This window comes from Crinia signifera, chromosome 7, assembly GCF_055691185.1.
Source record: "Crinia signifera chromosome 7, ASM5569118v1, whole genome shotgun sequence".
Classification (NCBI taxonomy): Eukaryota; Metazoa; Chordata; class Amphibia; order Anura; family Myobatrachidae; genus Crinia; species Crinia signifera.
This window is the reverse complement of record NC_139223.1, coordinates 98,578,846-98,595,172: the sequence shown is the minus strand read 5'-3', so window position 1 is coordinate 98,595,172 and position 16,327 is coordinate 98,578,846. Positions and strand designations below refer to the sequence as shown.

General features: G+C 45.4%; 1 protein-coding gene across 7 annotated transcripts in view; it reads left to right on the top strand.

Annotated features, from left to right (window-relative positions):
• WIPI2 (WD repeat domain, phosphoinositide interacting 2) overlaps positions 1 to 16,327 on the top strand; it is a 474,144-nt gene that overhangs the window by 91,186 nt on the left and 366,631 nt on the right. For all 7 annotated transcript variants that reach the window (XM_083153525.1, XM_083153522.1, XM_083153524.1 and 4 more), the window contains exons 2-3: positions 13,963 to 14,045; positions 14,551 to 14,720. In XM_083153525.1, the coding sequence (XP_083009651.1) occupies positions 13,963 to 14,045; positions 14,551 to 14,720 (253 nt within the window). The remainder of the gene's footprint in view (positions 1 to 13,962; positions 14,046 to 14,550; positions 14,721 to 16,327) is intronic.

Below are 16,327 nucleotides of genomic sequence, written 5' to 3'. Positions count from 1 at the left end.
CCAGACCCAGCAGCCTTAGCTTTGACGGCATGGAAATTGAGAGGAACCATCTGAAACAAAAAGGTATTTCAGATCAAGTGGTCTCATTGTTACTTCATGCTAGAAATCTTCCGTGGCTTATTACAGAATATGGCGTGCCTTTATCAACTGGAGAGGGTCGAAGGAAGCAATACAAGAAGTTCCAACTGTCAGGTCTGGGGTCTGTTGTGTTCCCGACTCTGACCGTGGTGGACCAGTGGAGGGCGCTGAGTATCGGAAGGCTGGAGGCCTGATGTATGACATGCACAGGGGCACGGCCTTGCGTACCAGAGTGTTGGCGGAGACCACAAACAGAGGCGCGGAGTCTAACCTGCCAGCGGTATTCACCAGGGACCCCCGCAAGGGGATATGGACTTAGCTGCGTCTGACAGGCAGGTCGCGGCCCTCTGCCCTGGCCCTCTGGACGTAGGCTGGGACTGAGGCTGTGAGTATAGGAGATGGTAATAATACTGACACTGGAGACACTGGCAGGTGGAACAGTCTCTGGAAGGCACAGTGCGAAAGTGTCAACACCGATGTCGACAGCGGGGTCGATGGGATCACTCAACTGCACGATGGTAACTGCAGGAGGCTTCTGGAGATGGTATGCCAGGTAAGGATGATCGCAGGAATGGTTACTCGACTGCAGAGTGGAAATGGCAGGAGTCTTCTGGGGTTGACAAACCAGGTAGTGCTTCAGGAACTGCGAGAGGTACATGGGGAGACCGGATAACCAGGAGCCTCGGAAACAGCTGAACACAGGAGGTACTGGGGTCAGATGAACACAAGTTCAAGGCAATGACTGAGGATTAGAGACCGGAATATATCCCCCTTGCTGAGTGCTGATTGGCTAGCTGCAGCCGCACCAATCAGTACAGGGAAAGAGTGAGCATACCTGAGAGTTATGCAGGTGTGTGGGTCAGAGGTTACCCTGGCTGAGCAGCGGGATTGGACCCTCTGGTCAGCTGAGCGCAAGTGTCATGGCGGCGCCCATGACGCGCGGAGTCCAGCATGCCGGCATGTCGATTACACGGGTCAGCACCAGTCAAACATGGGACATCTCGCCAGACACTAACAGCGACCAGAGGCCTTACTCTCAACGCTGACCACCGGGAAGGTAATGGACATGGTCTCAGACGGGGCTGAGACCCACGGTTTGTGACAGTACCCCCCCTTTTAGGGTGGGCACCGAACACCCTTTAGGCCTGGACGGGTTCTCTTCATGAAACATCTTGAGTAAACGGGGGGCATGCACATCTTCTGCATCTGCCCAACTCCTCTCCTCAGGACCATATCCTCTCCAATCAATGAGATACTGGAGACGCCCATACCTCCGACGAGAATCAATGATTTTGTTTATCTCGAATTCCACTCCCCTGCTGGTTCGAACTTTGGGTAGTGATGGGGAAGAAGTATGGAAGCGATTCAAGATGAGAGGACGTAACAAAGAGATGTGAAATGAGTTGGGAATTGCGTAAAGATTTGGGTAACTTCAATTTATATGCCACAGGATTGATCTTCTGTAGAACAGTATAAGGACCGATAAATCTGGGAGCAAATTTCATAGAGGGAACTCTCAGTCTGAGATTTCGTGTAGAGAGCCAAACTCTATCCCCTGGACGCAACTCAGGGACAGCTCTTCTCTTGCGATCTGCAAAGAACTTGTACCTTGTCGAAGCTTTCTTGATGTTGGAATGAACTTCTTGCCAGATTTGAGAGAAATGTTTAGCAGCTGCTGCGGCTGCAGGTACATCTATCGCAGGTAAAACTTCGAAATTGGGGGCCCGGGGGTGTTGTCCATAGACTGTAAAGAAAGGGGAATGACCAGTGGTAGTGTGGTACCTGAAGTTATGAGCAAATTCGGCCCATGGGAGGAGTCTCGACCAGTCATCTTGAGAGGATGATACATAAAGACGTAGGAAGGTCTCCAGATCCTGGTTTACCCTCTCTGTCTGACCGTTGGACTGGGGGTGATAGCCTGAAGAAAACTTTAATTTAATTTGGAATGCATCAGACAGGGCTCTCCAAAAGCGTGCCACAAATTGTACCCCACGATCGGACACAATTTCACTAGGCAAGCCATGACTTTTGAAGATATGTTGTACAAACAGCTGAGCCAGACTGGGAGCGGACGGTAGCCCGGGCAATGGGATGAATCGGGCCATCTTGGAAAATCTGTCAACTATTACCCATATGGTGTTATACTCTTGAGATTTGGGTAAGTCGCAGATAAAGTCCATTGAAATGTGAGTCCAGGGACGAGATGGAATGGACAGAGGATGGAGCTGGCCGGCAGGGGCTTGTATGGACACTTTGTGCTGTGCACACTCTGGACATGAGGCCACAAACTCCTTCACTTCCTTGCCAATCTGCGGCCACCAATAGGATCTCTGAAGGATTTTCAATGTCCCCTGGGCACCAGGATGCCCAGAGAATAACGACTTGTGTGCCCAGGAGAGTAGCTTCTGTCGCAGTTCAGTGGGAACGAAGATTTTACCAGGAGGAGGCACAGGCGACACTTGTGTGGGAGCAAAAGCGATGGGGTCAAGAATGGGCCGACTCTCCTGCAGGTCAGAATCTTCTTCCATGGAACGAGATAAAGCATCAGCTTTCACATTCTGAGTGCCTGGACAGTATAACAACTTGAAAGAGAAACGAGAGAAAAACAAGGACCAACGAGCCTGTCGAGGATTCATACACTGGGCAGACTGGAGGTATAACAGGTTTTTATGATCGGTGAAGATCGTCACGGGGAACTTGGCACCTTCCAAAAGATATCTCCATTCTTCGAGGGATAGTTTGATGGCCAACAATTCTTGGTCTCCAATGGAGTAATTTCTTTCTGCTGGAAGAAACTTGCGAGAAAAGAACCCACAGGGGTGGAGTTTTTCGTCACTGTTCTTTTGGGATAGAACAGCACCTACTCCTATGTGAGAGGCATCCACCTCAAGAAAAAAGGGTTTGTCGACATCGGGCTGGGACAGGATAGGAGCAGTGACAAAGGCTTGTTTTAAAAACTGGAAGGCTGCGACGGCTTCTGGAGGCCAGCTGGCTGGATTGGCCCCTTTCTTGGTGAGTGCAGTAATGGGTGCAATCAATGTGGAGAAACCTCGAATGAATTTCCTGTAGTAGTTGGAAAACCCTATAAAGCGTTGGACTGCTTTGAGGGAAGTGGGTTGTGACCAGCCATTGATAGCCTCCAATTTCTCTGGATCCATACGTAAATCAAAACCAGAAATGATGTAACCCAGAAAGGGCACGGAAGGAACTTCGAAGGTACATTTGGAAATCTTGCCGTACAGTTTGTTTCGCCGAAGACGAGACAATACTTCTTTGACCTGGGTTCGATGAGAGGATAAGTCTTTTGAAAAAATGAGGATGTCATCGAGGTATACCACAAGACAAACGTAGAGCATGTCCCTGAAGGCCTCATTTACAAATTGTTGAAATACTGCTGGGGCATTGCAGAGGCCGAAAGGCATTACCAGGTACTCGTAATGACCATCCCGGGTGTTAAATCTTCCACTCATCACCTTCACGAATCCGTATCAAATTGTATGCCCCACGGAGATCCAATTTGGTGAAGACTCGGGCACCTCTCACTTGGTCAAAGAGTTCGGTAATTAAAGGAAGCGGGTAACTGTTCTTGACTGTGATATTGTTTAACCCTCGGTAATCGATGCACGGGCGAAGGCCTCCATCTTTTTTCTTTACAAAAAAGAAACCTGCGCCTGCTGGGGAACTTGAGCGCCGGATAAAGCCTTTCTGGAGATTCTCCTGTATGTATGCAGACATGGCTTGAGTTTCAGGAACAGACAATGGATAAGTTCGACCTTTAGGAGGAAGTTTCCCTGGAAGAAGATCAATTTTACAGTCCCAATTACGATGAGGAGGTAGAGTATCAGCAGACTGCTCGCAGAACACATCAGCGAATTCACTGTAGACTTCGGGGAGCCCAGGAAGAATTTTTACATTGGCTGAACGAGTGGGTACCACTGGCTTGATACACTGCTGTTGGCAATGAGAACTCCATTGCTCGATCTGTAACGTCTTCCAATTGATGGTGGGATTATGAAGACGGAACCAGGGAAGACCGAGGACGATTTCGTAAGAAGATTTGGGAATGACGAGAAATTTGATCTGCTCCTGATGCAACATGCCCACTCTAAGGGTGAGAGGGCTGGTACAGAAACGAACCTCACTGCCTGGGATTCTGCTGCCGTCAACTGCTGTAACAGCCAGGTGTGGAACTAACGGTTCCATGGGAATCTTCAGTTTAGTAACCAGGTCTTGTGAAATAAAATTCCCGGCTGAACTGGAATCTGCCAAGGCGGTGCTGGAATGGGCACCGGCAGGGGTATCCAAGGATACGGGCAAAACAAAGTCATATTCTGGAGGAGACTTCGCCACTTGACCCAACCTGACTCCTCCCTTACAGGTTAGGCTCGGTCGTTTCCCGAACGCTCGGGGCAATTGTTAATGAAATGACTGGGAGCAGCACAATATAGGCACAAACGATTGCGCTGCCTACGGGTACGTTCTTCGGGAGTCAGTCGTGATCTACCCACTTGCATTGGTTCTTCACACGTAGGAGACTCAGAACGAATCTTGGGAGAAACTTTGGGAATTAACTTCTTGTGTTTTTCTAGTCCTCTCTCACGAAGACGTAGATCAATCTTGACACACAAAGATATAATATCTTCCAATTGGTCAGGAAGATCGCGAGATGCCAACTCATCTTTAATTCGGTCAGAGACTCCTAACCAGAAGGCAGCTGTCAGGGCTTCATTGTTCCACTGTAATTCAGACGCGAGAGTTTGAAAGTGGATTACATACTGCCCCATAGGGCGGAGCCCTTGCTTGATCTGGAGGATGTCGGTAGCTGCTGACACGGGTCGACCTGGCAAATCGAATATGCGGCGAAAGGTCTGGATGAATTGGTCATAGTCTGCTAGCAGAGGATCTGCTCTCTCCCATAAGGGTGACACCCACTTTAGGGCAGAGCCAGTCAATAATGACACAATATATGCAATTTTAATTCTGGCCGTAGGAAAGTTATGAGGGATCAATTCGAACTGGATTTGGCACTGACTGATAAACCCTCTACAGGTCTTGGGGTCACCATCGTATTTGGTGGGTGCTGGCAGTTGGAGACGAGAAGGTAGAGCTGGTGATGCTGATCCTCCGGGAGAGGTTGACATAGAAGTCGACAGGGACTGTTGCAGGGTGTCCAACCTGCTGGACACATCCTGTAGGAATTTAATCACCTGCTGCTGAGTGGCTTCTTGGGTCTCCATTCTGGCAGCAACATTTTGGAGAACCGCTGGTCCCACACTTGGGTCTTGAGCCGAGTCCATCGGCCTTGAACTTACTGTCAGGTCTGGGGTCATTTGTGTTCCCGACTCTGACCGTGGTGGACCAGTGGAGGGCGCTGAGTATCGGAAGGCTGGAGGCCTGATGTATGACATGCACAGGGGCACGGCCTTGCGTACCAGAGTGTTGGCGGAGACCACAAACAGAGGCGCGGAGTCTAACCTGCCAGCGGTATTCACCAGGGACCCCCGCAAGGGGATATGGACTTAGCTGCGTCTGACAGGCAGGTCGCGGCCCTCTGCCCTGGCCCTCTGGACGTAGGCTGGGACTGAGGCTGTGAGTATAGGAGATGGTAATAATACTGACACTGGAGACACTGGCAGGTGGAACAGTCTCTGGAAGGCACAGTGCGAAAGTGTCAACACCGATGTCGACAGCGGGGTCGATGGGATCACTCAACTGCACGATGGTAACTGCAGGAGGCTTCTGGAGATGGTATGCCAGGTAAGGATGATCGCAGGAATGGTTACTCGACTGCAGAGTGGAAATGGCAGGAGTCTTCTGGGGATGACAAACCAGGTAGTGCTTCAGGAACTGCGAGAGGTACACGGGGAGACCGGATAACCAGGAGCCTCGGAAACAGCTGAACACAGGAGGTACTGGGGTCAGATGAACACAAGTTCAAGGCAATGACTGAGGATTAGAGACCGGAATATATCCCCCTTGCTGAGTGCTGATTGGCTAGCTGCAGCCGCACCAATCAGTACAGGGAAAGAGTGAGCATACCTGAGAGGTATGCAGGTGTGTGGGTCAGAGGTTACCCTGGCTGAGCAGCGGGATTGGACCCTCTGGTCAGCTGAGCGCAAGTGTCATGGCGGCGCCCATGACGCGCGGAGTCCAGCGTGCCGGCATGTCGATTACACGGGTCAGCACCAGCCAAACATGGGACATCTCGCCAGACACTAACAGCGACCAGAGGCCTTACTCTCAACGCTGACCACCGGGAAGGTAATGGACGTGGTCTCAGACGGGGCTGAGACCCACGGTTTGTGACACCAACATCTGAAGTCTTACAATTTCTTTACAAAGGGTTTATGGATGGATTGGCCAATTCGACGTTGAAAGTACAGATTTCAGCCTTAAGTGTGTTATTAGAGAGAAAGTTGGCAGAAGAACAGCTTGTCATCAGATTTGGCAACACAATTAAAAGAATGAGACCCCCAATAAGATCTCTAGTGGCCTCTTGGGACTTGAATTTGTTATTAAAGGCTCTGATGAATCCTCCTTTTGAGACATTAGCTGATATCTCACTAAAGTATTTAACCTGGAAAACGGTGTTCTTGGTTGCCATTACCTCTGCGAGAAGAGTTAGCGAGCTGCAAGCTCTTTGAGCAGAAGAACCATACCTGAAAGTCTTATCAGATAGGATTGTCTTAAGAACTAATCCACATTTCCTTCCTAAAGTTATCTCCGAGTTCCATCTGAATCAAGAAATTTTGTTACCTACATTCTATCCCGATCCTAAAGATAAGGAGGAGGAAGCTTTACATAACTTGGCTGTAGTAAAAACCATTACTACATATTTAGGAAGAACGGAAGAATTCAGGAAATCAAGTTTTTTTTATAATTCCAGATGGGGTTATAAGAGGATTGACTCCTACCAAGCAAACCATTTCGAGGTGGATAAGAGAAGTCATTTCATTTGTGTATAAAATGGAAGGTAAAGAGGTCCCGGCTATCATCACGGCACACTCCACAAGGGCTACTGCAATGTCATGGGCTTTGAAGGCGAAGGCTTCAATCAAGGATTTGTGTGACACTGCTACGTGGTCCTCAATTCATACGTTTTCTAGGCACTATGAGTTGAACGTGTCTACACCTCGGTTTGAATGACGAGTTCTACATAGTGTATTAGATTATTAAATTTTTTACAAGAACTTGAATTTGGCCCTCCCTTGTATTTTTAGCTTTGGTATTTCCCAATGTGAAGGCTGCAATGCGATCGTAGAAGAAAACATTGGATTATTCTCACCGATAATTCATTTTCTTCTTAGAGACGATGGCAGCCATTATTTGCCCTCCCTTGTGTTCTTTTTTTCCCAGGATTACGGAAGGAGACACTCGAAAAGACATCAGAGGAGGGGAGGAGCAGGGATTTATACCAAGAGAGGAAGAGCCTGGGAAAAAGTAACCTGTCTAGATACAAGGAATGGGATGAAATCCCAATGTGAAGGCTGCCATGGTCTCTAAGAAGAAAAGGAATTATCGAGTGAGTATAACATGGTTACATAGTTACAAAATAGGTGAGGCTGAATAAAGACTTGCGTCCATCTAGTTCAGGGGTGGCCAACCGGTCAGAGGTAAAGAGCCGAAAAATATCGGTAGTCAAGGTAAAGAGCCGACATCATGCGCGCGCCGAAGGTGCATGCGCCAAAAAAAGGGGCGTAGTTTATTTTGACCCCTTGGGTGGGTGTGATATAAATATGCCTCCAATAGTGCAGTGCCATATATACATATGCCCCCAATAGTGCCAGATACACATATGCCCCCCACGGTGCCAGGTATGCCCCTATGGTGCCAGAAAGCTGGTATGCCCCCACAGTGCCACAAACTGCTATGCCCCCACAGTGCCACAAACTGCTATGCCCCCACAGTGCCACAGACTGCTATGCCCCCACAGTGCCACAGACTGCTATGCCCCCACAGTGCAAATTTCCCAGCAGCAGCACTCACCGTTGTTGCTGCTGCCGGGCTGGGAGAGGACAGTCTGGTGTTGCCCTGCAGTCCTCCTGTCATGTCACTGATGCGAGGAGAGCACAGCACTCCACGCGTCTCCTTCCCCCTCACTTCCCTGTGACTGGGCTGTCCACCAATCAAAGCTCGCTGGCTGGCTCCTGATTGGCTGCTGGCCCGCGAGCTCTGATTGGTGGACGGCCCAGTCACAAGGATGCACAGTAAGGGGTAGGAGAGATGCGCGATGCGCGCTCTCCTCCCCTCAGAAGGAGAAGGGATTCAGGGAACCGGCAGCAGGGGGGACTGGGACGGACGGTGGGCAGCAGTGGGAGCAGGAGCCTCACTTTACAAGGGGGAGAGCCGCATGAGGCTCAAGAGCCACGGGTTGGCCACCACTGATCTAGTTCAACCTATGTTTAAAGTAGTTTATCCCTTGCTGTATAGTATGTTCTGATATTTTAAAGACAGATTATGTTACTTACAGTATTCGTACCCATGGATGTTTTTAACCAATAAATGTTTATCCAACCTTATTTTAAATGTATTTATAGTGTCTGCCAACACCACTTCTCCAGGAAGAGAGTTCCAAAGTTTGACTGCTCTGACTGTAAAGACATTTTTTCTTCTAGATGAACAATTTTTTTTTCTTTTAATCTAAACTCGTGCCCTTGTGTCCTAGATTCCTTTCTAGTAGAAAAAAAGGGTGTTTGACAGTTCCTTATATTGGCCCCTAATCTATTTATACATGTTGAGCATGTCTTTCTCTAGTGTAAATAGTCCCAAATTGTTTAATCTTTCCGCATTGCTTAAATTTTCCATTGCCCTAATAAGCTTTGTTGCTCTTCTTTGGATTTTTTCTAATTCTATGATGTCCTTTTTATAGTGCGGGGCCCAGAACTGCACTGCGTATTCGAGGTGTGGTCTAACCAATGATTTGTACAGAGGCATAATTACTTTTGAATCCCTAGTTTCCATGCCCCTTTTAATACATGCGAGAATTTTGTTGGCCTTTTTTGTTGCTATATTACATTGAGCACTACACCCCAGTTTGTTGTCTATTTGGACTCCTAGATCCTTTTCTGATTTACCCAATTCATCCTCGCTTAAGTTATAACTAGCACACTGGTTTTGTCTTCCAAGGTGCATGACCTTGCATTTGTTCACATTGAACCTCATCTTCCACTTTTTTGCCCACTCATCTAGATTGTCAAGATCATTTTGAAGCGTGGTGACATCTTCTGATGATTTAATAACTCTGCTCAGTTTTGTATCATCCGCAAAGATGGATACATTGCTGAGTAACCCAATATCATTAATAAAAATGTTAAACAAAATGGTCCCAAGAACCGAACCCTGTGGCACTCCACTTTGTACTGGTATCATATTTGATACGGCACTGTTCACGACCACTATTTGTTCTCTATTACTCAGCCAGTTCCCTACCCATCTGCAGATATTTGCCCCTAATCCCATTTTATTTATCAACCTCTTGTGTGGTACAGTGTCGAAGGCTTTAGCAAAATCTAGGAAAATCACATCTACAGCGTTTCCATTATCAAGGTTTTTGCTAACCTCTTCATAGAAACCAAGTAGATTAGTTTGGCATGAACGATTTTTCACGAACCCATGCTGGTTATTACTGAGCAAACTATGAAGGTCTAAATATTGCTGGATACCATCTCTTAAAAATCCTTCAAATAGTTTACCCACTATTGATGTTAATAATGGCTAATAATGGCACTACCTCTGCTATTCTCCAGTCTTTTGGTACCTTTCCTGATGATAGTGAATTCTCAAAGATATATTGTAGAGGGGAAGCTAATTCCTCCCTTAATTCCATTAGTACCCTAGGATGAATCCCATCTGGCCCAGGTGATTTATTTGTTTTGATTTTGCTGAGCCTCAATATTATTTCCTCTGTAGAAAATTCAATATTGAGGTCCGGCTTGTTCATCTCATTTGTGGTATATGTGCGTTCCACAGTCTGCTCTCCCTTAGTAAATACTGATGAGAAGAACTCCTTTAACAGTTCTGCTTTTCCCTTGTCCCCTGTAAAACTTTTTCTATTGATATCGGTTAGTGGGCCTATGTTGTCCTTAATTATATGTTTACTAGTTATTATTCATTGGGATTAGTATTACTTTCAGTGGCTATGCGCTCTTCATAATCCCTTTTCGCTACTTTGATTGCCCCTTTGCAAATTTTGTTTGATTCTTTGTATTTGGTGTACGCCTCTTCATTTAAGAAATGTTTTAGAATTTAAATGCTCTTGTTTTATTGTTGATTGCTGACCTAACTTTTTTTGTCAAACCATGGTGGCTTTTTTTTATTGAATTAACCTTTCGTTACTTTAGGAATGTATTTAATAGTTAATGATTCGAGTACATTTTTTAGAGTATCCCACATTTCCTCAGTATTTTTTCCTCAAAAACTGTTTCCCACACAATTATTTTTAGGGCTTCTCTGAATAATTCGAAGTTAGCTTTTCTGAAGGTTAGTATTTTTGTCGATCCTTTATGATGTAATTTACTGAAGTTGATTTCCAGTGAAACCATATTGTGGTCACTGGTCCCTAGGTGTTCAATTACTTTTGTGTTTGAAACTAAATCTATGTTATTTGTTAAAACCAAATCCAATAATGCCTTATTACGAGTTGGAGCTTCTACCGTTTGTGTGATAAACTGGTCTTTAAGTAAGCTTAGGAACCCACTGCTTCTTGCTGTTTTATTTTTTTCGTTTTACCAATTAATATCAGGTAAATTAAAATCACCCATAATTAATACCTGACCCTGATCTGATGATTGTTTGATTTGGTTTAAAAGAAGAGACTCGTCCCCTTCGTTTATGTTCGGTGGTCTATAGCATACCCTATTAAAATTCTGTTATTAGGTTTTTTGTTATTGTCCGTTATCTCTGCCCACACGGCCTTCGGGCAGTATTCAATGAAAATATTCTCCGTACATGGCGAGCGTTTTTTTTCGCTCGCCATGCACTCACCGTGTTTTTGCGGAGATTCTCCATGTTTGGAGACTCTCCGTCACGGCACTTTATACTCTATTCAATGTGACAGACTCGCCGTCCCTCGCGACGAGTCTCAGCCAATTCAGCGTATGAGGTGACGCTGCAGGGAGCCTGAGGACGGCGGCAGGCAGTGAGATGGAAGTCTCCCTGCCTGCCCCAGAATGTATGTGGGGGGAGGTGGGCACCCCGGGAGCCAGGCAGCACAGGCTGCCCCCCGGGGGGTGCCAGCAGGGGACCGTGTATTCACTGCTCCCGATCATGCATATGTAATGATCGGGTGCAGTGAATATATGAATATCTAATGAGCGGCTCGGCTCATTTTAAATTAAATATATATTCATGTGCTATAAGCACATGAATATAAATAGCATGCCCTTTCACAGAATAAAATTCCTGATTTTTTTGACACCAAAATTAAAACAAAAAACTTTTTATTTTAAAAGTCCACATTCCACTTCTCCATGAAAATATGGAGAATTGCTACACAGAGAGACACGGCGAAAATCACTTTGAATATCAAGACGGCGAGAAGTGCACATTGAATAGGGTTGCTCGCTTTTTGAGAGCAACAGTCTCCGTCCAACGCGAGAAAAGCACAAACTCGCCATAAAACATGGAGAATTTTTCTCATTGAATACTGCCCTTCCTCTGTTCCTGTGCTCATTTCTTTCTCCCACGATGTTAAGTTATTTTTTACATATAGGGACACCCCCCGCCCTTTCTATTTTCCCTGTCTTTTCTGTAGAGTGGATATCCCTCCATGCATAATGCCCAATTGTGCAACTCATTACACCATGTTTCTGTAATACCAATAATGTCATAATCGTCCCTAGTGGCCACAGTTTCAAGTTCCCCGATTTTACCTGCTAAGCTTCTTGCATTAGCCAGTAGGCATTTTAATTTATGTTTATTTTTATTTGCGTCCCTAACATTGTGTTGAATTTCTCCTCTGGACTTTTTTGTATTCCTTACTGACTTCTTTGTACCCACCTCCCCTTTAGTAGACTCTCTACAGGCCTCTCCACCATTCCCACTGTCCGACCTATTTACAGCTTTGAAACTTATTCCTATGTCGTTAAATCCTTCCCATACCCTAAGGTCATCTGTACCTAAGAGCTGTAATGAGGTAAGATTACTGTTATTACATAATATTCCTGGAGCACCCCATGAATAACCCACAATATCCCCTTATTAGTACCCCGGACATTGTTTGTAATTGTCCTCCCCCCAAATTGATTCTTGACCCCAATCCTACTATTATCACTATGGGTCTGATAGTATCTAGCTATCCCCACCCCCCTATTGCCTAGTTTAAAATCTCCTCCAACCCTCTAACCATCCTTCCCCCCCCCAGCACCGCAGCCCCCTCCTCGTTTAAATGCAATCCATAATGGCAAAAAAGATGGCGCCTGACCGAGAAGTCCGCCCAGTGTTCCATGAACACAAATCCCTCCTTCCTACACCAGTCCTTTAGCCACACATTTACCTCCCTGATCTCCCTCTGCCTCCCTGGGCTAGCGCGTGGAACTGGTAAAAATTCTGAAAATATTACCCTAGATGTCCTCGCCTTTAATTTCATACCTAATTCCTTTTTTCTTGAGGACATCACACCTTCCATTCACTTTGTCGTTGGTACCGATGTGTACCAAGACCGCCGGGTTGCTCCCAGCCTCTCCCAACAATCTCTATATATACAAATTAGATTCAGATATTAGGTGCTCTTCATATGGGCATAGATTGGGATCTGGAGATATGGTATATAAATAGTACTTCCCTTAATATCAAGATGGTTTCTTCCTCTGAGAATGTTCTTTACTTTTCTTTTGATCTTCCTTATATTCTCCATCAGGATTTGTGAATATATGGAAAAAAATATGTGCATACAATAGGTTTTATCATTCCTTGTTAACCTGCAAAGGTATATCCGACAACACTTTAGGTGAATTACAAGCGTACCAAACTCACTATAGAGAGTTATTCAACACATATATCAAGGTATCTTTCTACTAGGTGACACGCACTTTTTCAAGTCGCTGCTTATTAAATTAAATTCCAAAATACAGCCATTTCAACTTGCACCATATGTTGCCAACTCAATGAAAGTTTTATTTTATGAGGCTCAGAATAAAATTTGTCTAAATAGATCTGAACAAGCCAAACATTATTCTAGGTTAATGTCTTCACCATTCCTATATTTACAGGAAACGATGCAGCTTTCTAAGAAAAGATTGTTTTTCCTTCGACCAAAAGCATGCTTATGGACAATTTATCAGTGACTATGACCCTGAACAAATGTCAAAAAGGCATTTAACAAGGTTTCTGGACTGTTGTAATGAATGAATCCAGGCATAATCCAATATCAAATCTGTTGAGACTAGTTTAGTTAAAGCCTATACACGCGATTTTGAGCTGAAAGCAGCTCACGTTTACCGTTTGAGCTGCTTTCAGCTCAAAAGCCGCCCAGTGTGTATGGCCTGGTGAGGAGCAGTGAGCACTGATGCATGCTCCTGCATCATCTCCGGCCACCGATGCTTATCTATTGATATTACCAGCAGCTTTCTGCTATGGCAAGCTGTCCACCTCACTAAAATTGCTGGGAAGAGCGAAAATCGCTCATTATGTAAGCACTGAACTAATTTCAGCCCATCTTTTTTTTTCCCATCATCACTATGCATACACGCTGGGTAAAAACGCCCATTGTATATGCACCTTAAGCGTGAATTAAAGCTCTTCTACCAAGTATTAACTATCGGGTGTAAATTAATTTGTCAGTGTTATGTATTTTATTTTTTTACCACTGCTTACCCGACGACAAAATATTTATCTGCATGTTTTTCAATGATTTATTGACAATGTTTTCCTTTTTTCCACTTACAGATCTCTGGCTGTTGGTATTAAATCTGGTTACAAGTTTTTCTCTTTGTCCTCTGTGGATAAGCTTGAGCAGATATATGAATGCAGTAAGTATCATTTTATTATTCAAATTCTGGAGGAAGAATGGGGTGGCATGTGCTTTGTAAAGGCAGCTCAGTTATGCCATACCATTGTTTATATGAAGGATCTATATAAGTAAGATATGCAAGAGCCCTGCTCTAACCTGACTGTACTGAATAAAGTCTGCCATTGTAAAGCATTTAAAGGTACTTGTTTAGTTTCACTGCGGCAGCATGGCCGTGCGTCTGAGTCCCCTTGCGGGGCTCGCTTAGCTCGCCCACACTGCGGGCTCGCCACACTGTCTAAAATCAACTCTATGCCAACATGAATAGTGGGGGTATGAACTATCGACGTTGGCATGGAGTTAAGTTTATTTTAGATCGTTTGCCGAGCGCACAACCCGGAAGTAGCCGGTGGCCATGCTGCCACCATGAAACTAAACAGGTACCCTTTTAAATAATGGACCATTGTTCTAAAACCATTTTGCATGGTTCAAATAAATAAAATTATCTTTCTATGCTTGCCCAACAGCTGACACAGAAGATGTCTGTATTGTGGAACGGCTCTTCTCGAGCAGTCTGGTGGCTATTGTCAGTCTCAAAGCACCACGTAAGCTTAAAGTTTGCCATTTTAAAAAAGGAACAGAGATCTGCAACTACAGCTACTCGAATACAATATTGGCTGTAAAACTTAACAGACAGGTGAGTTCTAGAGTTGAGTGAGGATTTTTTTTCTACATAAACTTCGAATTCAATTTACTGACTATGTACAGTATTTGAATTGGACCAGTCCCAGGAAAGTTATTTTATGTTTTTTAGAATGCTATTTATATAGGCTTCCATCATGTATTTAAAAGCACTGTATTTAAAAGCAGATGTAATTTCTTACCATTGCTTCAAAAACACCAAATAGCCAGGTCCCGTGCAAATGTCTTTCTCAAAATGTCTGTCTTATTCACATAAATAAAACAGGAAGAAATACAACACTGTACATCTATAAAACCAATTACTTTTCTTTTGTAATATATTTTTTCTCTACCGTCCAATGGGATACTGGTTTCACTACTATGGGGATAGAGTTTCTCCCCAGGAGAGACAGGCACATTAAAAGTTTCAGTGAGGGTGTACTGGCTCCTTCCCTCTATCTCCATCCACTAGTCATCCGCCCAACATACATTGGTTTTTCCAAGTCCATCCACTAGTCAGTTTAGAAAAATGTGCCGCAGGAGAGGCATTGCTTCTGGATGTTCTAGAGAAGTTTTCTTCAGATTTTATTTTAGTTTATTATTTTGGGGCGCTGCTTGCAGACCTAAGCAGCTTTCCTGCTTCGGAATGCCAGGGGAAGGGTCAGTCACCGGCCTTTCAAGGTGCAGAGCTGACCCTGCTGCAGGACTTTGTCCTGAGTGGGGCTTGTCACCGCCAGCACTGCGCTGAGTGAGAAAGCCCCCCAGCTGCCGCACAGGCCTGAAGACGTCTGTGGTAAGTACGCCTCTGAGTGCCTGTTAGGTGCTACTCTGACGGATTGTGCGGCAAAATGGCGGGCTTTAGTAGCGGCGGCCCTCACGCAGGGACCGTGCGAACCCCCCCATTACACTGGCATGGGTGATCCGAAAAAGACGCTTTATGCAAGTATAATCTATGGGAAGCACCAGCTCTGTGTAAAGGGGGCGGTGCTTCACTCAGAGCAGGACCAGACTCTGCTGAGCGCGCTCCTTCACTGCTTCCTGCTTCTTCATGCTCCCTGTGGTCGCCATTACAGCTCCTCGGTGGTGTGGTGGATTCAGATCCTTAAAGCCGGCAGAGACAGCAAGTTGAACGGCTATTTAGCGCTGCTTAGCTTTGTTTTACACTGTGTATGAGAATAGCACTGTTTGTTGTAACCAGCTCTCTCTAATCTGTGAGCTAAGGTTTAAGGGTGTACTGGTCCCCCTAATAGCTCTGTATTCTACCCCACTGGCTAGTTAAGACACACTGCAGATAGTCTCTGACATATAGAGTCTTCACTGACCTATACTGCATATCACTGTGTGAATACACTGTTCTGTTTGTGTGTATGCTTTTGTGTGGTACAGGTGCAGCTTCATCATGGTGAAGAAATTGACCTGTATGGTATGCAGCACTAAGTTCATACCAACTTCACAGTCACAGGTTACCTGTGAGCCGTTTATGTTACCACAGCCAAGTGGTGTGGCCACTCAGGTCAGTGGGGTACCCTCACAACTGGTTGGTGGGTCGCAGGTTGATAATCAGGAACCTGCATGGGCCAGCAGCATTAAAACGCTGCTAGACTCTGTCTCTACCCAGCTGTC